The sequence below is a fragment of the Thamnophis sirtalis genome, unplaced genomic scaffold (genome assembly GCF_051295495.1).
Source record: "Thamnophis sirtalis isolate CommonGarterSnake01/CBP01778 unplaced genomic scaffold, rThaSir2_p1.2 scaffold_3, whole genome shotgun sequence".
NCBI classification, from domain to species: Eukaryota; Metazoa; Chordata; class Lepidosauria; order Squamata; family Natricidae; genus Thamnophis; species Thamnophis sirtalis.
In genome coordinates this window covers 138840686-138863862 of record NW_028261383.1, presented here as the reverse complement: position 1 = coordinate 138863862, position 23177 = coordinate 138840686, and the positions used below count along the sequence as shown (strand labels likewise).

At 46.0% G+C, this 23177-nt stretch overlaps 1 protein-coding gene across 1 annotated transcript in view; it reads right to left on the bottom strand.

The window, feature by feature from the left end:
* Window positions 1-20058, bottom strand: part of FAM20A (FAM20A golgi associated secretory pathway pseudokinase) — a 68265-nt gene extending 48207 nt beyond the window's left edge. The window contains exon 1 of the mRNA XM_087710207.1: window positions 19429-20058. Coding sequence (XP_087566333.1) covers window positions 19429-19781 — 353 coding nt within the window. The 5' untranslated portion in view covers window positions 19782-20058. The remainder of the gene's footprint in view (window positions 1-19428) is intronic.
* Window positions 20059-23177: the final 3119 nt, after the last annotated feature.

Below are 23177 nucleotides of genomic sequence, written 5' to 3'. Positions count from 1 at the left end.
CCGTGAGGACTGTGAGGAGTCTTTAGATTTGCACTGGACTATCCATCGCCCCAGGGAGAAGGCGGTCAGCCTGGGACAGCACTGGGAGAGAATGGGAGGTTGTTTTCATCTGCTGCTATTGCACCCCCCTTCCTCTCCCCTCGGCTTGGCCTCCCCTGTCGGTGCACTCTCCCCTCCACTGGGCCGCCGTCACTGCAGGGCCTTTTGCTGTTTGAGATTTGACTCCTCCCTGAGTGCGGCCTTTGGACTTTTTGGATTGCATTTTCATCTGCCCTTTTATCTGCACTTTCATCTGCCACGGCCATCGTTGCCTGATGCCGCCTTGGACCTGCTACCACAGATAGCGCCACTACTGGACGAGTGGGGGTACTTACAGTACATAAGAAGGCCCTCTCCTTTCCTCAACCATCCTGGACTTTTTGGACCTTCCCAGAACTTGCACCTTTTTTTTAATGACTAACAAAGCTATAGAAAAAGAGAGGGGTTATAAGACACTCCCCCATAGATACCATCTGAACTATAACTGGTCCTCAGCCATTTCAATTCTGAACATTGAGAGCCAATTTTTACTGCCTGAACTCGCACCTTAAACTAATTAATTTTTGCGCAATTTATAATTTCTTTCTTTTCTTTCATCTTTCTCTTCTTTCTTTGCATGGGCTATGCATGAGGTACGCTTGAGATGAATGAATGTCCCACTTTTATGATCATATTGTTGTACATTTTGTGTTTTTAACTTTTACGTGGGGACTGTTTGGGGGAGTGTATGAGTATGCGTGATTCGGAGGACCTGCCGGGAGTTGCGGGGGCCACGGGGGTGGTTGAGGGGACCAGAGACACGGGAGAGGGTCGGGGTATTGCGGTCGTAACAGGGAGGGGCAGATACGGCGGGGACTTTAGGGCAGGCCATTACCGGGGAAGGAGGGTTCGCTACATTACAGAGATCCCTCCTTCCGGCCCTAGGAGTCCCACTCCAAGACCAGATGGCGCAAGTAGTCAGGACCCTGGTCTCAGGCTGTTGTCGCTAAATGCCAGGTCTGTTGTACATAAAGCTCCTCTCGTCCGGGACTTAATTTTAGACGAGAGGGCAGACCTGGCATGTATTACTGAAACCTGGCTGGGCCCAGAGGGAGGAGTCCCCCTTGTAGAGCTGTGCCCAGAAGGATTTCAGGTGCTGCATCAGCCGAGAGCCCAGGGAAGGGGTGGGGGTGTGGCCGCTGTTATCCGGGAGTCGTTAGTTCCTCGTAGGGTCCCTGCTCCGGAGATTGTCGGGTGTGAGTCTTTGCTGTTAAAGTTGGACCTCAAGGGTCAAGTGGGTCTGCTGCTAACGTACCTGCCTCCCAACAGCGTTGCAGCAGCCCTCCCCTCGCTCCTCGAGTCGGTAGCCGAGCTCGCAAGTGAGTTCCCTAGGTTGATGGTCCTGGGGGACTTTAACTTGCCGTCGCTCGGTGAAAACTCTGATGGGGCGCAGGAGTTCATGGCTTCCATGACAGCCATGGGCTTGACCCAAGTAATTCGAGGCCCAACCCATTCAGCGGGACACATGCTTGACCTTGTATTTCTCTCGGAGCAGTGGATTTGTGATCTTGGTCTGAGGGGGAGTGACATCATACCCCTGTCGTGGTCAGACCACTGCCTACTGAGGCTCGACTTCCGGAGGCCAAACCCCCACTGTAGGGAGGAGGAACCGACCAGGTGGTTCCGCCCCAGGCGTCTTATGGAACCGTCAAGGTTCCAGACAGAGCTTGGGGTTATTCCTGACACTTTCGCCCACAGTCCGGTGGAGACTCTGGCTGCTGCGTGGCACTCGGCAGCGTCGGAGGCCCTCGACCGGATTGCGCCACTGCGGCTCCTCCGAGGCGGCGGATCCCGGAGACCCCCTTGGTTCACCGAGGAACTCCGGGAGATGAAGCGCCAGAGGAGATGCCTAGAGCACCGTTGGAGGTCCGATAAGTCCGAATCGAACCGAGCAATGGTAACCACCTGCACCAGGGAATACACCAGGGCACTTAGGGCAGCAAAAAGATCCCACATAGCCACCCTGGTAGCATCCGCTGAGTCCCGTCCAGCCGCCCTGTTTAGGATAACCCGCTCCCTATTGAACAAAAGGGAGGCGGGGGAACCCTTGCAGGGCAGAGCTGAAGAGTATGCCCAATTCTTAGCGGACAAAATTGCTCGGTTTCGGTCGGACTTGGACTCCACCCCCGCAGTTCCAGCCGAGGCACAGGGGGACCAAGTAGAACAGCTCTGGGTTGAGTTTCAGGATGTTACCCCCGGGGATGTGGACAAGGCCATGAGAGCTGTAAGTACCTCCACCTGTGTTCTGGATCCGTGTCCCTCATGGCTGGTTACTAACTGCAGTGAGGTGACACGAGGCTGGATCCAGGCGGTTGTAACCGCCTCCCTTCGGGAGGGGAACTTCCCCGCCACACTGAAAGCGGCGGTGGTGAGACCCCTCCTGAAGAAACCATCCTTGGATCCAGCTGTTCTTAATAGCTATCGTCCAGTCTCCAACCTTCCCTTCTTGGGGAAGGTTGTTGAGAAGGTGGTGGCCTTCCAGCTCCAACGGTCCTTGGAGGAAGCAAACTATCTAGACCCCTTCCAGTCAGGCTTCAGGCCCGGTTACAGCACAGAAACCGCTTTGGTCGCATTGATGGATGATCTCTGGAGAGCCAGAGATGAAGGACATTCCTCCATCCTGGTCCTCCTTGACCTCTCAGCGGCTTTCGATACCATCGACCATGGTATCCTTCTGCGACGACTGCGGGAGGTGGGAGTGGGAGGCACCGTGCTACGGTGGTTCTCCTCCTACCTCTCGGACAGGTCGCAGTTGGTGTTAGTGGGGGGGCAGAGATCGTCCCCTAGGCCCCTAAATTATGGGGTGCCTCAGGGCTCGGTCTTATCCCCCCTACTATTCAACATCTACATGAAACCGCTGGGAGAGATCATCCGCAGGCACGGGATTAGATACCATCAATATGCGGACGATACTCAATTGTATCTGTCCGCCCCGTGCCAACTCAATGAAGCGGTAGACGTGATGAGCCGGGGCCTTGAGGCCGTTATGGACTGGATGAGGGTTAACAAGCTTGTGCTCAACCCAGAAAAGACCGAGTGGCTGTTGTGTTTTCCTCCCAAAGATTTGGCTAATATTCCACCACTCAGGCTGGGGGGTCAAATTTTATACCCCTCAGAGAGGGTTCGCAACTTGGGAGTCCTCCTGGATCCACAGCTGTCATTTGACCACCACTTAGCGGCTGTGACCAGGGGGGCATTCGCCCAGGTTCGCCTGGTGCGCCAGTTGCGACCCTACCTGAATCGGGAGGCTCTCACAACAGTCACTCGGGCCCTTGTGACCTCTAGGCTGGAATACTGCAATGTGCTCTACATGGGGCTGCCCTTGAGGAGCATCCGGCGACTTCAGCTAGTGCAGAACGCAGCCGCGCGAGTGATTGCGGGTGCACCCCGATTCACCCGCATAACACCTATCCTCCGCGAGCTGCGCTGGCTACCTGTCGATCTCCGGATGCGCTTCAAGGTGCTATTAGTCACCCATAAAGCCCTACATGGCAGTGGATCTGGATACTTGAGAGACCGCCTTCTGCCAATTACATCCCTGCGACCAATAAGATCCCATAGATTAGGCCTCCTCCGTATCCCATCGGCCAGCCAGTGTCGGCTGGCAACTACAAGGAGGAGGGCCTTCTCAGCAGTAGCCCCGACCCTTTGGAACGAGCTCCCGGTGGAGATTCGTACCCTCTCCACCGTCCAAGCCTTCCGCATAGCCTTGAAGAACTGGCACGCCCGTCAGGCCTGGGGATAAGGATAGTTACCCCTCCCGAATGATGAATGTATGTTGCTTACTATTTTATTATATGTTTCTATCTTAATGTCTGTATTCCCCCTTCCCGGTTTTGTGTGAGCCGCCCTGAGTCCCCTCAGGGAAAAGGGCGGCCTACAAATACTAATAAAACTCTAAACTCTAAAAAAAAAAAATTTAGAGGCAGCTGTACACGTGCACGTGGACAAAGCAAACCGGCAGTAACACTAGCAGCAACCCACACCAGTTGCAAGTCCCAGGATCACATGATCATCTTTTGCAGCCTTCTGACAAGCAAAGTTAATGGGGAAGCCAGATTCACTTTGCAACCATGTTACTAACGTAACAACTGCAGTGATTCACTTAACAAGCAAGAAAAAAACGAGGCAAAACTCACTTAATTGTCTTGTTTAGCAATGGAAATTTGAGTCTCATTTATCATACCTTAAGGTCAAGGACTACTTTTACTGTAACTGACTTTGATCCTTCCAACCCTTAGAACTGTACAGCTTTCAAGAAAAAATTAGACGTTTTCAGCCCTTACACATATTTACTATTCATTAAAAAGAGCCAATATAGCGACGAAGAAATGTTTTTCGGATGAGACCGATCTATCAGGGCAATCTGGTCTACCCAAATATGGGACGAAGCATCCTGCTTTGGCTTTCGCCTTTCAGCCCCAATCCAGGAGCCTTCGCAACTTGGTCTGTAAATTGAAATTTAATACAATAAAATGATGAAGGTGTTGGACTGGAAATGAGCAGATCCAGAGATCCCATCTTCAACCATGGAAGCTCCATGAGTAAGGGTGGGCTAATCAGACTCTCTCAGCTCCAACTCCCTTTCCTGTGGGGAAAATAGGTTTTGTACTTAGCTATAAACTCAGTGGCTCAGTGGCTATGATGTTGAGCTTGTCGATCAGAAAGGCCGGCAGTTCAGCAGTTCGAATCCCTAGTGTCGCGTAACGGAGTGAGCTCCCGTTACTTGTCCCAGCTTCTGCCAACCTAACAGTTCAAAAGCATGTAAAAATGCAAGTAGGGGAGGGTTGGGAAGGTAACAGCGTTCAATGCGCCTTCGGAGTTTAGTCATGCTGGCCACATGACCACGGAGAAGTCTTTGGACAGTGCTGGCTCTTTGGCTTTGAACCGGAGATGAACACCGCCCCCTAGAGCCGGGAACGACTAGCACATATGTGTGAGGGGAACCTTTACCTTATAAATACATACCAAATGAAAATACTGAACCTCTTTTTTGCCAACTTCTGCTGCAGGCCTGCGAGTTGCTACTCCTTTAAGAGTAACTTTAATGAGTCAGCTCCTAAACTGATGCAGCAACATCGGTTTTAAAGCTTGCCCAGATGCCTGAAAATAACCAACCTGCTGTAATAAATCACCGGGAGGCGCTGTGTTTTTGTGCTGTTTGGAAGACTTCTTCCAAATCATTTTTGAAGCATGGATGGTCTGAATCATAAGTCCAAGACCTCTAAGAAAAGTGACGGAACCGCCAAGGGATAAGCAGACATTCTAGTGGCCCAGCCCCCCACATCACTGCTGCTTGTGTTGTAAAGTACACCCTGCAGCCACACCACTCTTAAGAACACCTTTTTTAGTAGGAAAAGGGGGTAGGGTGGGGGGAATATGTGGCGGTTTTAGATGTTTTTTCTACCAACTCAGGGTGGTCTTTTGTGTATGCACACCTTTGAGTCATTTTTTGACTCCTGATGACTGCTTGGAAAAGATCAGGGGTATCAAACTTGCGGCCCATAAGCCAGATGCATCATGTGCTGGCCATGCCCACCCCTGGTTTAGCAAAGGGGGGAAAAGTTGTGATATGTCACGTGATGATGTGTTGTTGTCAGTTTGACACTGCTGGAATAGATCCTGGAATTTTCTTGGCAAGATTTTGGGAAATAGGTTTTGTCTCTTCTTTCTTTCTTTTTCTTTCTCTCTCTCTCTCTGTATCTGTCTCTCTCTTTCTTTCTTTCAGCTGAAGGAGAGTGACTGGCTCAGAGTCACTTATCTGGCTTTGTCCCTAAGGCTGGAGTAGAGCTCATGGTGTCCCAGCTTCTAGTCTGAAGCCTTAACCACTACTCCTAACTGGGGTTTTGGCATAATAAAATGTTCTTGAAGTAAATCCCACAGCTGCATGAAGACGATATTTGGCTTTTGACCGCATGAAGTTTCTGCGTACCAACAGACTCTTTAGCAACATTGGGATGGCCAAGGATTCTGGAAATAATCTTGGGTCAAATTCTTGATACCTGAGTAGAGGCTTGAGGACGTTTCCATTAGTTCAAAAACATAACTTTGTTTTGGATGGTTGTCCCAGGCACACTTCCAAGGTGCCATGGTTGGTTTTTATATGACAGATGCTTATCCATTGGTTAAAGATAGATGAGACTTCTTTTTATTTTCTTGTAAGACATTTCTTTGGTCTGAAGTGAAATTAAGGTTGACCCCGATAGGCTTCATTTCACCCTAGTCGCTTGAAAAAAAACCAAGCTGTCACTTTCTGACACAGAGACAATTGATCAACCAATTGTCTTTCTGCAACAGCAACCCACAAAAAGCAACCACAAATTATTTGTGCAGCTTCTATTTCCTTTCTTCCTAGAACTCGCCTTTTGTTTTTGCTATGCTTCTTCCTGCAAGTGCTTCTCTTTTTCTTCTCTCATGAAACCTTTCAGGGTTGTTCCTACGTTGTCATTGACCCCACATTAGTTTTTTTACAAAGGAGTTGATGATGAATCTGGCTCCAACTGTCGTTATGAATTGGTGTCCTTGCTTTCATCAAAAGACATGGAATTTATGGTTTGCCTCTAGTTACGGGAAATCTGATCAAGTTGTTCCTGAACAAATGAACAGTGAATGTCTCCTCTCAGTACTGATATAGATCAACCTAGCAAACTTTGCTGGCTGAGAATTCCAACCAATAGAGGGGACTCATTGAGTCTATCTACTTATGTGGCGGCTAAGAGATGAAGGTTTGAAACCTGAGCTCCACATGACGGAGTGAGCTCCTGTCCGCGCCTCAGCTTCTGCCAACTTAAGATATTCAAAAGCATGCAAATGCGAGTAGGTAAATAGGTGCCACTTAGATGGAACGGTAACAGTGCGCAGTGATTTCATGCTGTCCAAATGATTGCAAAAATGTATTTGGACAGTGCTGGCTCAATAATCTTGAAACAGCATAGTCAGCAATGACTAGTGGAGTAAAATCCACAGGGGAACCTTTTTTTTAAAAAAAGAGATGAAGATTACTTAATAGTAGGGTACATAATCAATCTAGGGGACAGCAAATAGGGTGAAGTTGCATGCTAGTGTCCTAGGACACAACCTGTGGTGGAATGTAGTCTGGATTCCCAGGTGGGAGGGGCCACATTCTAGAAGGCAAAGAGGCAGCAAAGCATGAAAAGTCTTTCATAATATCGTATTTTTCGGAGTATAAGACATACCTTTTTCCCTCAAAAAAGAGGGTGAAAATCTGGGTGCATCTTATACACTGAATACAGCATTTTTGGCCTCTGAAACTCCACCCCCTTTGCAAAAATGGCCATGCATAGCCTTTAGGAGGCTTCCAGAGTGCTCCTGGGGGCTGGAGAGGGCAAAATGAGCAAAAAAATGGGCTGTTTTTGCCCCCCCCCCAGCAGCACTCTATAAGCTTCCTAAATGCTATGCATGACATTTTTTTTTGACAAAAACGGGCCTGTTTTTTGCTCGTTTTTGCCCCCCCTCTCAGCCCCTAGGAGTGCTCTACAAGCTCCCTAAAGGCTATGCATGCCCTTTTTTTGACAAAAAAATGGACCCATTTTCACAAAAAAACAGGCCATTTTGGGGAGGTCTGTAGAGTGCAAAAAGATTTTTTTTTTAAAAAATTTGCCTCTTCAAAATCTTGGTGCATCTTATACTCTGAAAAATATGGTATATTTATTTATCAGATTTTCAAACTGCCCATCTCCCTCAAAGGATACCCCTACGGTGTAAATGAGATGAAGATCACACAGCTTCCATGCACAATATCCCAAAGGCCACAAATGGTGGCTCCCTTGGTTAAAATACCCGCCTCGTCCAATTTCATCCGGGATATGGAAATCCTCCTGGCATGTCTGTTACTCATGCATGGCATTCCCCCCTCTTTTCCCCTTTCCCATTGTGTTGCTGGCTATTTTTTTAAAAAAATCCTTAGATATCATATAGATGTGTCGATAGTTGGACCTGGGCAGGAAAGAATCAGGTTTCTTTTTAAAACCTCGGGGCTGCCACCCAGTGGTTGTCCAGACGGCCACACCTGAGATACAGCCAGTGAATTAGAGCTGTGGCAGATGTAGAGTTTGATAAATGGTTTTCCTATGTAAATGATTTCAAATATATGTAGTCCTTTACTTAAGACCACAGCCGAGCCCAAAATGTCCCTTGCTAAGCAAGACAGTTTTAAAGTGAATTTTGCCTCATTTTACAACATTTCTTGCCACAGTTGTTAAGCAAATCACTGCAGTTGTTAAGTTAGTAACACGGTGGTTAAGTGAATTTGGCTTCCCCATTGACTTTGCTTGTCAGAAGGTCACAAAACATGATCACATGACCCAGGACACTGCAATGGTCATAAATACAAGCCAGTTGCCCAGCTTCCGAATGTTGCTCACATGACCACAGGGATAGTGCATTGGTTGTAAGTGTGAATAAAGGTCACTTTATTCAGTGCTGTGATAACTTCAAATGGCCACTAAACTAATGGTTGTAAGTAGAGGACAACTTGTACATAATCTAATGAAAGAGTTAGGGCAGGGGTATCAAAGTCAATTTCATTGAGGGCCGCATCAGGATTGTTTGACCTTGGAGGGCTGAGGTGGGCATGGCCAGGGTGGGCGTGGCCAGCTCAATGTCACTCGTGTTGGGGGTGCCTGTGGTGGTGCAAGTGCTCTGCCTGTGAAAATGGGCTCCTGAGCTCTGTTTTTGGCTGTGAATGGCCTCCTGCAACTCTCTGCCGGTGAAAATGGAGCTTGGGAGTGCTACCCATGGCCCCTAGAAGCTCTGTTTTTGGCTGCAATAGCCTCCTGTAACCCTCTGCCAATAAAAACGGAGGTCGGGAGGGCTGCATGCAGCCCTCCCAACCTCCTTTTCACTGGTGGAGTCACTGCAGGCTGGTCCTTCGCTGTTTCCAGGGCAGCTCCACGGGCCAGATCTATGCACCCCACAAGCTGGATTCAGCCCCCAGGCCTTGAGTTTGACACCCTTGAGTTAGTGCTTCCTTAGGAGCAATGGCTATTGGGAAAGAAATTCCCTTACGTAGGATGCCAAAGTACTATACTATGGCCCACTTCTTTCAGTTACAAACCCGAAGCCAGAGACGGCCAAGTCAGTTTCAGTGCTTTGCACCTTCTAAGACAGGTCCACAGCTCCGCAGTTTGGCTGTTCTACTACTAGGTGGCAGTAAAGAGGCTTTGAATCTCTTAAGTTGCTTGCTCAGCCACTTACTAGGTCAATGGATCATCTGCGCAAAGGGACAAAGAAAAAAGCATACACAGCAAGCCAAATAACTAAGGATTTCAGTCATTCTTTTCATCCTATTTGTGAAACCAGAGACAGGGTAATCAATGCCAGAGGAGGAGTGCACTCTGCACATTGACCGGATGACTACTCAGTCAAGCCATAGGCAAAATTAAAAGCAAAAAGCTGTTCATAGCAGGGCTGAAGTCGCATTAAAGCTAGTGGTGGTGGTGATGGGGAATGGATAGACAGAAAAATGGTCAAGAACTGAACCAGCAGAGCCAACTGGAGCCTTGTGATTTCCATCTTGTAACATATTGTTTGAAGCTGCCTCCCCAAAGAGCGTCAACACGCTTCACATTGCCCACATGCCGCACCTTGAGCTGGTATATTAGGAAAAAGAGCCCTCTTTGGAGCCTGGTTACTTTGGGTCGAATTTTACTATTATTGTCATTTTTGTTAAATGCTGCATGTTGGCTTTGGCAGAAGCCGGAAGTATACAAACCAAATAAGTAATTCATAAAGAATCTTTTTCTATGGATGGCTACTTTAGGGGGGGAGGAGGGGAGGAGATATCAGAAAAAAAGGTGGGGGAAGTTAATGTGTGTTGACTCTATCCCTACTCATTGCTTGCCTCGGTTCCATCTAATGGAATGTGTCCCTCAGAACAAAGGGAACGTGTCCCTCAGAACAAAGGGAATGGGTCCCTCAGAAAAAAGGGATCGCGTCCCTCAGTTAAAAGGCACCGTGTCCCTCAGCTAAAAGGGAACGTGTCCCTCAGAAAAAAGGGAGCGTGTCCCACAGATAAAAGGGAACGTGTCCCTTAGAAAAAAGGGAGCGTGTCCCACAGAAAAAAGGGAATGGGTCCCTCAGAAAAAAGGCACCGCGTCCCTCAGTTAAAAGGCACCGTGTCCCTCAGCTAAAAGGGAATGTGTCCCTCAGAAAAAAGGGAGCGTGTCCCTCAGAAAAAAGGCACCGTGTCCCTCAGCTAAAAGGGAATGTGTCCCTTAGCTAAAAGGGAACATATCCCTCAGATAAACAGGAACGTGTCCCTCAGATAAAAGAGGGGTGACCCTACTTTACTATTGTGTATTGTGTATTACTTCAGTTGGCAAAAACCAGACCAGCATAGATATAACATCATTTATTGATTCAAACTGGAACTAAGGAACAGCAGGCAATTGCCTGTAATTTATACCCTGGGCCCACAGGGACTTAACCATTCATAATACATGAAAAACCCCACCCAAATATGAATGTTCACAATTTCCCTCCAAAACAGTTGGAGTTAACAGTTAGGGTCATCTAATGGTTAGCTTCACTTTAGCAGGGCGTAACACAACTATATACGTTCAATACACAACACTCATTCAAGCTAAGACACTAAAAAGATTTTTTGAAATCCTTTTTTATTTGGTTCTCCGATGAAGACAAACATGTAATAGAACATGTTGCATTGTTTGCAAGGAAGGCTGCAAGGAAGATACGAAAGCCCATCCTGACAAACAGCGCTATTAACATGAGAGGGGGATGTATTGAACTGATACGGTTGAGATAATTTTATGTGCATTTTGTTAAAACCTATTGTTGAGAATAAATCTTCAAATATGTAACCAAAGAAAGAAAGAAAAAAAAAAAGCTGGACGAAAGAGCTTGTCTTTCATCTCTGTTGTTGTGAGCCGTTGGTGCTAAGCGACAAGTTTCTTTATCTCCACTGTCACATTTCAATTGCTACAGCAGAAGAAGACTCGTTTCCTTGAATCGAAGCAAGGTCAGCAATCTGATCAATTCTCTGGATCTTACACCAGTTCTTCTCCTTACCTTATACTATTTTTGATGTGTATGTGTTTGTGGAAGGGGAGGTTGTTATTCTCTTGGACATCAAAACTAACAGTTGTGGTGGCACAACAGTTAGAATGCAGTACTGCAGGCTAATTCTTCTGACTGCTGTCTGTCTGCAGTTCGACAGTTTGATTCTCATTGGCTCAAGGTCGACTCTGCCTTCCATCTTTCCAAGGTCAATGAAATGAGGACCCAGAGGGCAATAGGTTGACTCTGTAAACTGCTTAGAGAGGGCTGTAAAGCACTGTGAAGCGGTATATAAGTCTAAATGCTATTGCTGTCATATAAGCTGTGCTGATTAGAGACCCAGTGACAGACAGACATCGTGCAGTTTATGATAAAGATTTTTGGCTCCTGCACAAGATTTTCAGTGTAACTTTTCCTGCAGGACAAAGTCACCCTGTTCACTTTAAAGGCAGCCGGTAAGTTGCTAAACAAGCTCGACTGCCACATTTGGAAAAGATACCGTTGCTCAAATAGCAATATCTTTGCTCTTATTTAAACTTCTGTGCAGGGTGGATTATAGCAGGCCAAGGCTGACATGGATGTATCTGCTTGAGCAATCCACAGGACTTTGGTCCAAGAAATAGGTGATAGGCAGCAATGTGGAAAAGCTGTTTCTCCCCATTACTTTACTCCCTGTAATCTGCTAGTGAGAGAAGACCTAATAGCAGGGATATGGCCCTCAGCAGAGAGCAAACAGCAAAATGAGCCAACTCTAATCCTGGTTCTTTTAGAAAGTACATTCACATGGTACTGCACTAAGCCATTCCAGCTGATGAATATGGATGCTCACATAACCTACTTATCCTTATTCAATACAACTCATACTCCCCCATCAGCTGCTCATCTATGTTTAAACAGGACATGCAAAACAAATGGTTCCCCTTTCTGATGCGCATTGAACAGAATTTGAATAATAACAAGCAACAATATTTTCAGATTCCGGTCAGCCCTAACTAGAAGTGACATTCATTCTCTATCAGACACAAACAACAGATGTGTAGAGTTCAAATTAGCCACTTTATTGTGCTATGCCTATTTTACAGGAATCTTCCCGGACTGGAAGCTGTGAGTTAGGAAAGACTAGACAAGGCTCAATGGCATTCAAGGAAGGGAGTGAGGGCAGACATTGTCCACTTGTGTTTATATAATGACTCCAGACTAATTCCCTCTTTCATCCCTCCAGCTGATGGTTGTTCTCCAATACATTTAATTTCTACACATAACCTTGCTGTATTAGGAACACCACACACTGCAGCTCAGGGCTTCTGTGAAACAGGAAGAGGATGTAGTATACTAAATCACATTAAATTGATTTTCTTTTTGATTCAAAGCACAATAAAAGCTATGGGTGCTTTGTGTTATAACCTAAATGGCTTAGCACCAGTGGTGGGATTCATTTTTTTTTCTACTACCAGTTTTGTGGGTGTGGCTTGGTGGGCGTGGCAGTGAAAGGATACTGTAAAATCTCTGTTCGCTTCCCACTCCAGGGGAAGGTTACTGCAAAATCCCCATTCCCTCCCAATCAGCTGGGGCAGAGAATAGATGGGAGCAGGGCCAGTCAGAGGTGGTATTTTCTGGTTCTCCAAACTACTCAAAATTTCCATTAATGGTTCTCCAGAACTGGTCAGAACCTGCTGAATATCACCTTTGCTCAGTACCCAAATGTCTGAGTGACATAAGTACAGTACAACCTTTAGGTAATCAATAAATCCTTTATGACATCAAAACATTTTCTATTGTGCCTCTTGATTGTAGAACTCTACTCTGTGAGGAAGGGCAACGGCCTTAGTGAAAATATTCTTGGGATCTTTCGGGTGTTGCACAAACTCTGATGACCACAGCCAATGTCAAGTTTTTTGCAACTCTTTGCTACTCTTGAATGACTACTCTGAATTTTGCAAGCCAGACGTAACAGTAGCCCTAGAGCCAGATTACACAACTATTTTTCCTACTTTGCAGTTTCTAAAGCATATGTATTTATTTTATAAAATTTCAGCCTTTGTATTATATATTTATGATTCTCTTTTTCCAAAATTACATGTTGTCAACCATTCTGTGAACAAAAGAATTAGGTAGCATAAGCATTGTTCAAAGACATAAAAATATCCCTAAACAACGAAGTGTGTGTCTTGCTTTCTATGGGTATATAAAGAAGATATGCTAAGCTGATTTACATAAATGAACCAACCTTCTGAATGGACAGTTAGTCCTTGCCTTACAACCATTCATTTAGCGACTGTTCAAAGTTACAAAGGCCCTAAAAAGTGACTTATGACCATTTTTCACATTTACGACTTGTAGCATGCCCATGGTGATGTGATTGAAATTCAGATGTTTTTGATAACTGGCATGTAATTATGATAGTTCTAATGCCCCCCAAGTTATATGATCAGCTTTTGCCATCTTCTGCCAACCAAAGTCAATTGGGAAGCCAGATTCACTTTATAACCGTATTACTAACTTTACACCTGCAATGATTTACTTAACAACTGTAGCAAGAAAGGTCATACAATGGGCCAAAACTCACTTAACAACTGTCTTGCTTAGCAATGGAAATTTTGGACTCAATTGTGATTGTAAATTGAGGACTCCCTGTACTACAGATCATAATTCACAACGACTGCGTTCTTACACCACTTTAAACTACAGTTAGGTCAGGGCTGTCTTAATGCATGGGCCTGATGGGCATTTGCCCATGGGCCCCACAAGCAAACGGGCCCCATACTAATCTGTTTATGTTAACCCTTCAATGTACCTTGTATCATATATGGTAAATACAGCAACATATTTATTACATTTTACTGCATTTTTTATTAATACTAACATGCATTAATAGAAATTAACACTGATAACACTGATAAATATATGTTTACTTTTATCGATTACCATTTACATTTTTATTCCTGTGAGTAGTTGTCATAGGGGCCCCAGTACACTGGTTTGCCCAGGGTCTATAATGCTGTTAAGACGACCCTGGTTTAGGTGTGTATGCTACCATTGTCTGGATTTATACAGCCTGCTAAATCAAAAGCTAACAAATCATAATAGGACTTTGTGCAACATTTACATTTTCATTATTCTTTTTTATATTATATTCTCCCTAGGTTTTCATGGAGGTTCTGGAGAAGAGACGAATTTGCTGTGGCTAGACAGGGAAGTCTTACATAAAGTGCCTCGCCTCTCTGTTTTTTAAGGTCACAAATGATTGACATGCTATAGATAGGGAGGGTTGTTTGAGTTGTGCAAGCCTTTTGTGGATTCAACTGAAATCTTTAGAAAAATCTCCTTAGCTGTGCACCTGACTTAATTTCACTGTGGTATGAATCTCAGCACATTTCATGATTTCCTCCCCCCCGGCTTTACTCTTTTTAAGTATACCTTGGTTTAATGGTCACATTTTGGCTCTGTCATCATCTCTTAGAAGAAGTAAGGAAATACAGAGCTTGTCAATTTCTGAAAGGTCAGGTTACCAGATACTCGGTTCAAAAAGGACGGATTTCATGTTCTGAATCTTGGAACTGTCTGTACTGTTCATCTCTAAAAAGGCTTAGCTCCCCTAAATTTTCATCATAGCCAAAATGCTTTAATAAGGATGACACTGGATTTAAACTGGCACCACTAATGGGCAAGTGTGACTTTTTCTAAAATAGGATGGTAGTAATGGCTGGTCCTGATTTTTAAAAAAGGTATAGGTAATGTCCATAAGGCACTGTTATAATGAAAGAAGGTAGTCCCTGACTTACAACCATTCATTTAGTGACGATTCAAAGTTACAACAGCACTGAAAAAAGTGACTTGTAACTGCTTTTCACACTTACAATCGCTGTAGCATCCCCATGGCCATGTGATCAAAATTAGGATGCTTGTCAACTGGTGTGTATTTATGACGGTGATACTGTCCTTCTTGCGACCTTCTATCAAGTGAAACCAATAGGGAAGCCAGATTCACTTTGCAGCCAGGTTACTAACTTGACAACGCAGTGATTCACTTAACAACTGTGGCAAGAAAGATCATAAAATGGGGCAAAATAACTCTCTCACTCAGTAACACTGATTTTGGGCTCATTCGTGATCTTAAGTCGAGGACTATTTCTATATGAGAATCAGATGCAATGTATATTTCCCAAAATGCAAGTATTTAGACATTTATCCTAGCTAGCATTGTGAACATCCTTGTCACAACTGATACTTTTCTGGTACTCATTAAAAGTGAATTTTCAAGTCTGAACGCTTTGCATTACTTGCTCAAAAAGAAATCTAGCTGGAGAGATACAGTTCTAGGATCGTCTATGTTTTTGTTCCAACTCACCTGGAGCAAATTCATTCATTCATTCATTCATTCATTCATTCATTCATTCATTCATTCATTCATTCATTCATTCATTCATTCATTCGATATACACAGTCTTCCATTTGAGATATCATAGTCCTGGGCAGTTCAGAAACAATGATACAAAACACACCCACCAACAACCGCACCCTGATGGTAAGACTCTTTCACCCATCAGCATTTCACCTTGCTGGCCTTCAACCTCATTCTCCCCCAAAGCTTGGGGTGGGGCGGGGGGGGGGGAGCCAATTCTTCAAAGCCTTCTGGAAGGTGAGGAGGATGGAGGCCTGCTGGATCTCTGGGGCAAGAGTGTTCCACGCAAAGTAGGGGCAACTCTGGAGTAGGCACACTTCCTGGGTGCCTCTAGATGGCAGCATTTAAAATGATGGGGTGCACCAACTTTATCTGACCTTGTGGGACAGGCAGATACCTTCAGGGAAAGGTGCTCCTCCATTTAGCCTGACCCCATGCCATTCAGGGCATGCAGATACTTGCAACAATTTAGTATGACTTCCATTTACCTAGTAATTTTTTTTAAAAATTGCTTATAGCTAACACAGTGAGTGCCATTATTTATAGGTGCGTGAGAATAGAACCACACTTTGTATCAATAGATTTATATTCACATCCGCACGCCTGATGGAGAGTGCAGCCAATACAGGTCCTTCTGGTGTTAATTAGGTTATCAGAAAAGGGAACATTTGCAATACCTCATGGCAATCATTCTTTCCCAACTTGGTAATATCCAGAAATATTGGGATTATAGTTCCCAAAATTTTCCATTAGCATGGTAAACGCTTGGCTATAGAAGGAGGATGGGAGACTGTAGGTGCGGAGGTCAAGGCTAAAGGTAAAGGTTCTCCTGCACATATGTGCTAGTCGTTCCTGACTCTAGGAGGTGGTGCTCATCTCTGAAGAGCCAGCGCTGTCCGAAGACGTTTCCATGGTCATGTGGCTGGCATGACTAAATGCTGAAAGCGCACGGAATGCTGTTACCTTCCCACCAAAGGTGGTTCTTATTTTTTTTACTTGCTTTTTTTACATGCTTTCGAACTGCTAGGTTTGCAGAATATGGGACAAGTAGCGGGAGCTCACTCCATTACGCAGCGCTAGGGATTTGAATCGCTGAACTGCTGACCTTCTGATCGACAAGCTCAGTGTCTTAGCCACTGAGCCACCACGTCCCTTCGTGGGACACTCTGGTCCTATAATATTTTAAAAAGTATTTAATAAGGGAAGGCTGATGCAGACCAAATCAGAATGAACATAGGGAAGAGCTATAGGTCAGAAGTAGCTTTGCCTGTAGAAGGGAACAAATCTAGTTCTAGAATCTCTCCAATGGAGTCAGAAGGCTCAGCCTGGATTCTTGAAGACTTGCAGGTTGTTCAGGTTGATAAGACTGTTGTCAATCCTGAAGCTGGCCTGAGCAATGCCATTTTCTAGGCTTCAGTGTTGCCACACTGGAGCTAAAGGTTAGGGAGGGGGGAATAGAGATAGAGGGGAGGGGTTGTAGCCAAAACAAAATACTTTCTCCTGGGAACCAAGGACATTCCCACTGGTGGTTGAAGAGAGGTGGAGTTACCAGGCAACCAGATGGCAAGATGATTGGACCAAACTTTTACTTTTAACTTGGTGAAAACCGTGGGAATATTCAGAGTCGGTTTTCACCAGCCTGTGCCAATATGATATTTCCAATAAACCAGTTCTTTGAGGAACCTGTTTGCCTCGGAGTCCTATTTATCATGGGAGTATTACTTGGAAACCTGACAACACTTAGATAGCTTGTTAGGTTTGACTCTACAAGGCAGCTTCCTATAACCCAGGGGTATGCAAACGTGGCAACTTTAAGGCTTATGGACTTCAAGGCTCAAAATTCCTCAGCCAGACATGCTTTGACTGTAACCATGCTGGCTGGGAAGTTCTGGGAGTTGAAGTCCACAAGTCTTAAAAGTTGCCAAGTTTGGAGACCCCTGCTATAACACTAAAGCAGAGCAGAGATCTGAAAATGCATGACTTCTGCTCCCCCCTGCCCAATTTTAATGTCCTCAGGATATTGCTTTTTTTTTATTTTAAAAAAGGCAAATGCCTGAACCTGGCTACCCTTTCTCTATTCCAGATATAGGTAGGCCTTGACTTAAAACAGTCACTTATTTAGCAACCATTCAAAGTTTACAGCAGTGACAACCTGTGCTTATGACTGTTTCCAGCTTCCTCGTGGTCACATCATGAAAATTCAGGAACTTGCCAACCGGCATGTATTTATGACTGTTGCAAAGGTCTGGAGTCATATAATTGCCATCTGCAACCTTTTCACAAGCAAAACCAATGGGAGAAGCTGGATTCACTTAACAACTGTGTGGTTCACTTCGTAATTGCATTGATTCACTTAACAGCTGTCGCCAAAAATGTAAAATTGGGTGTCACTCACTGGAAATAGAAATTCTGGTCCCAATTGTAGTTATAAGTCAAGGGCTACCATTATCTTAATTGTGGGGCAATTTACATTAGAAAAAGACTCATTCCCAACCACCACCAAAGATAAGGCATGTCCAGCCAGAGATTCTGTACTTCTTCTGAACCTCAATGTGGATTCTCTCTTCTCTCAGGTGACGATCCCAGAGGGTGCAATCCTCCTGCCAGAGCCATTTTGGCAGTTCATCCCCATGGGCTGACTGGGCTTCAGGGCAGGCAAATTTTGTGCCACTTTCTTGAGAGTGAAATCTCAAGAAAGTCATACAAAATTTGCTTGCCCTGCAGCCCAGTCAGTCCCATCCTACAGAAGAGCGATGTCCAAGAATGACATCTCAGCAGGCCTTCGCCCACAGCACACACACTCCAGACGGCTCTGCTTTCTGCAAGCATCTCCAAATGTGACTGCCTAAGTCATTCTTAGCCAAAGTGGTATCACAGTAGGATTAGTCTCCTTCTTACAACGCCATCTCAGCCTTAAGGTGTGGAAAATCTTAGTCACCTTAGAGGGAAGTTGGGTGACTGCAGTGAGTGGAACCAAAGCTAAAGGCACAGGGCAGGGACTGACACCACATTTGCAAGGGCATATTTTCTAATGGTTCAGAAATGGATGGAGAACAGGGGAGAAAGAATGGGCTCTGACAATAAGGACTTAGGAGTATGTGCCTGTGTTTGTGTGGGTGGGTGGGATGTAGGTGGAAGGGTGGAGGGATGGATGGAGCTTTCTAACTTTGGTTGATAGTGATAGGGTGGCCAATGGGGCAGGAAACCAATCTGCTTGGGGATATTCTAGCAGATTGCTCAGCAAAAATCTGATTGCCCGTTGGCTGAAGTCATTCTGGCCACTGCAGCCTGCGACTGAGCACAGGTCCATGGACGGGAAAAGAGATAACTTGCTGGGTGCAACCAGAAGTGAGGAAACTGCCAATCTGACCCAGCACATATTTGCCCCTGGGGGAGGCAAAAAGAGACCATCCCCTCCAACCTCTGGCCCGTTCCACAAAGACAAACCTTCCATCCTTCCTAGATTGGTAAGACGAAGATCCAGATTGTTGGGGACAATATGCTGACTTTGAAAACCGCCAGAGAGAGCTGTAAACCACTATGAAGCAGTATATAAGTCTAAGTGCTCTTGCTGTTGCTAACCAAGATATTTCCTCGGAGATACTGAAATTGAGTTCCCAACCAACTGACAAGCAAGATCAGATTCAGGAAGACAACTTTGGAACTTTGCAATCAAACCTCTCCCACCCTCCCACCCAACTTGCACAGAGGGGCGAGTGAAGAACAACTTTTCCTCTCTCCGCGCGAGCCCAAGAAACCAAATGCCGCGGGGCTACGCACCCACGTGCACTTACCCCCCCACCTCCCCGCCCCCTCCCTGGCATCGCAGCAACAAGCGGCTTTTTCCGACGCGGGTCTCGCTCTCCGCGAAAAGTGCCCGAGCCGCGCTTCCCCCGTCCGGGACCACGCACCTGTTCCAGCGGGCTATTTTCCGCCGGTAGTAGCGCAGCGTCTCCTGCCCGTTGAGCAGCTTCTCTGCCGACCTCTCGGGGGCGCTGTAGAGCGGGTGCGCGAAGAGCCTCCTCAGCTTGGAGGGGTTGGCCTGACTGCTCCGGTTGGCGGGCGGCCGAGTCCGGAGCTTTGGACCGCCGGCGGCGGCGGCCGCAACGGCGGCTTCGGCGGGGCAGGAGCAGCGTGGCTCATGCGTCTCGGCCGGACCGAGGCGGCGCCGCATTTGGGGCCAGAGGTGGAAGTAGAAATCGGCGCTGAGAAGCGCCCCGAGAAGCAGCAGGATGAGTAGCCGGTCGCGGCGGGTCCCCAGCATGGTTAGCCCGGCTCTGGGCGAGAGGCAGGCGGGGGCGAAGGCAGCGCACGGGCGATTCCGGGCAGAGCGCGGGCGCTGGGTGGGAAGGAGGGGAGCCTGGCGCCGTTGGCCGGGAGCCCGGGCGAGTCCGGGCAGGGCCTCTGCCCCGCTGGCGTCGCAGGAACAGGTGAGGGGCCGAGGGAGGCAGGCAGCCAGCGCTCCGCTTCTGCAGAAGAGGCGGCCGTCTACACCTTTGCCCGATCGCCTCTCCCGAGCCGCCCTCCCTCAGGAAGGCAGACCGTGCCGCCTCTGGAAGGATGGATCTGATCGGGGTGGGGAAGAGGGAGGGAGGGAGGGGAGCCGCCACGACCAGCCTCACCTACTACCCTCCTCCTCCTCCTCCTCCTCCTCCCAGCTCAGCTCAGCAAAACCTCGGCGGCGGCAGCGCAGCCGCGCCTTCAGATCGGGGCCTCTTGTTCCCCGGCTGTCCTCCCCGCCACCCCCTATTCCGCCGCTCTGGCCGAAACGTCCCGGGCGGAGGCGGAGGCAGCTGAAGGGCAAGCGAGAGCCGAAGGCGCCCGGCGGCCGTCGAAGACAGGGAGCAGCCAGCCCGGAAGAGAGCGAGAGCCAAGTTTAGGAACTCCGGGGCGGTAATTGCAAGTGGGCGAAGGCGACTCTCCTCCGAGGGCCGTGTCGTAAGAAAGCCCCGTTAGAGAGGGGAGCTGGAAAGGACAACTTCCACCCCATCTTTGCTCTCCCCTCGGGAAGGCGAGATTTAAGGCGTGGAGAAGACGAGCTCCGGCTCTCGTCAAGGGAGGTCGGTTCCAAACGCGTGTCAACTTGCAAGCCTGACTTTGGAACTCGTTGGGCATTTGTTTGCATCACGTGCTTAACCAGTTTAAATAAAGACCTAAAAGTCGTTTCCTTCCCAACCCGGATTAAATAGCGGTTTAATGTATTGTGTGAATTGGATCACCTTATGTATTGGGCAGATTCAGATGCCATGCTAAGCAGTGCAGATGAGATAAGCTGGTCAGTTTGGGCAGACTCTGTGCTATGACTGATGGCTTGAAGGGCAAATTTGGGGTGACTGGAAAGCTGGCAGCTACTCACATGGCAGAAGGAGGGAACAAGCCCAAACTGTTTACTTTTCCCCCTTACCTGTGTCCCCCCAACCCCACCCTCTTACACTGAAACGATTCTGCTTTCAAATGCTCTTGCTTTGGAAGATTGGGAAGAGAATGGAAGTTGGTGGTAAAGCCCTTCCTTTTTTTTTTTTTAATGAGGATCATCCTGGACCATCCTTGGCATCTCTAATGACTTTATATATTCTTTTAAAATCCTGGGCTGCACTTTTCTGGAAAGGTTGCCTTATAGGGAGGCATGGCCAGCTGAGCAGAATTGTCTTTCCTCAACAGCAGCTTTCCAGTTGTACCTCCCATTACATCTGGTCATTTTAATGCAGTTGATGAGGATGATGGAATGTACAGTTGTTGAACAAATAGTCCGGCCTGCTGTGAGATCAGTTTTCACATTCCTCCTTCCACTTTTGGTTTCTTCTCACTTTTTCCTCTTCTGCTCTTCCTCATCTTTCTTTGAAAGACTATTGCATTGCTTCCTCTTTTTTATTCCAGTCTTCCCAAAATAAGATAAACCAATTGGATTTCTATGGTGAGGATGCGTGTGCGCATACTCATTAAATATCGGATGTAAATACTGTGGGTAAAACCTGTGCTCCTCTTCTTCTTCTCTAACCCAGAATTAAATAATAGTAAAACAGAGCTGAGGTATTAGTGCGAAGACTGCTATGTATGCACATATATATGCCTTTAATCATTCAATCAACTAACTTCTAGCATGCCACAAACACAGTGATTCTTGGTGACCTACTATATATATATGTGTGTGTGTGTGTATATACACATACACACACAACACACACACACAACACACACACACACACACACACACACACCACACACACACAAGATTTATATCATCCATGGTCAGACTAAAAGCAATCCTAATAACAATAACTATGTAAAGCCCTAACACAACAACCATTGAAAAAAGAATATAAGGATAAAGGAAAAAAAACAAAGTGTATATGTATGACAAAATTATTGGGGACATTTCAGGATCTAAAGAGAGATAAACAACTGAGGATTTGTATTTACAATACAAGCAGAAATATGTTTGATGGTGTTAAAATATCAAACTTTTATGAGAGAGCTGAAGTCAATCCATTTTTTGTTGTTGTTACCTCCACCCCAGTGTGAAGAAAGAGGTTAAAGATGTCTTGGAAAGAGGCCGTTTCAAAAGATTTCTTGGCTAGATAAAATAACTTTGATCTATGGGCCTATCCTGCCAAGATGTGTGTTCTTCTTTGCTGATTTGAAAGATTGCACGTACAATTTTTAGACTGGATGCCTTGATAATCATTTTCTTCTGGGCAAGTAATCGCCAGAGAATTATGGGCCTTTATAAGACATAGCATTATATCAGGGCTGGAGTTAAGAATTATTTCCATCACAAGTGTTACCATTCTTAGCAATTGCATTTATCAACTGTGGTCTTAAAAGAATTTGCCCATAGGCACAATTTCAATTAAGTTTTTTAAAAACTCACTTGACGCAACATGGACTATGCTATCTGTGGATCAAATAATCTTAAATCTGTTTCTAGCCTTTGGTTTTGTTTTTCAAGAAAAGGAAGTCAGACTCTTTTATATTCCCAGTAAACGCTTCATTTTTTTTTCTGCAGGTGATTTTTCTATCCCTCAATGAGTTTCATACCAACAAAATTATGGGGTTCTTTTCTCAGTTGTCATGAATGAATATCAAGAATTTCTTTAAAAAATGATGAGTTGGCTATTGTAAATTATATTATTATGATAGTGGAAACCATGTATCCATTTTGGCCTTCTGGAAGGGTATCAAAATCTGTTTTTTCCCATTGACTTGGGGACCCAAGGAGGGTACTCACCACTGGAGGTGGTTGAGGGGGTTAGAAGGTCTTACCGCCATGACATCTATCTCGATTCTAGTTTTATATATAGCTTTTTAAAAGTTTAGTTGTTTTTATATTTATCATTTTATGTTTGTAAGCCATTCAGAGTGGCCTTGTAGATAAAAGAGGCAGCATATAAAATAAATAAATAATCATAATTTCTTTCCCTAAGGCTTTGTTTCTGTATTAATGATCCTTTAATTCTTAACATATCTGGACGACAACACCTTTGAGCAGGGGTGTCAAACTCATGTTGTCACGGTGGTATCACTTGATGTATCAGGACTTCCCCCCCCTTCACTAAATCAGGCGTGGGCGTCGCCAGTGCGTGCCGCATCTGGGGCAGGAGTTTGATAGCTCTGCCTTAGAGAAACCTACTTTAAGCAAATTAGTTGAGGAATGCAAAAT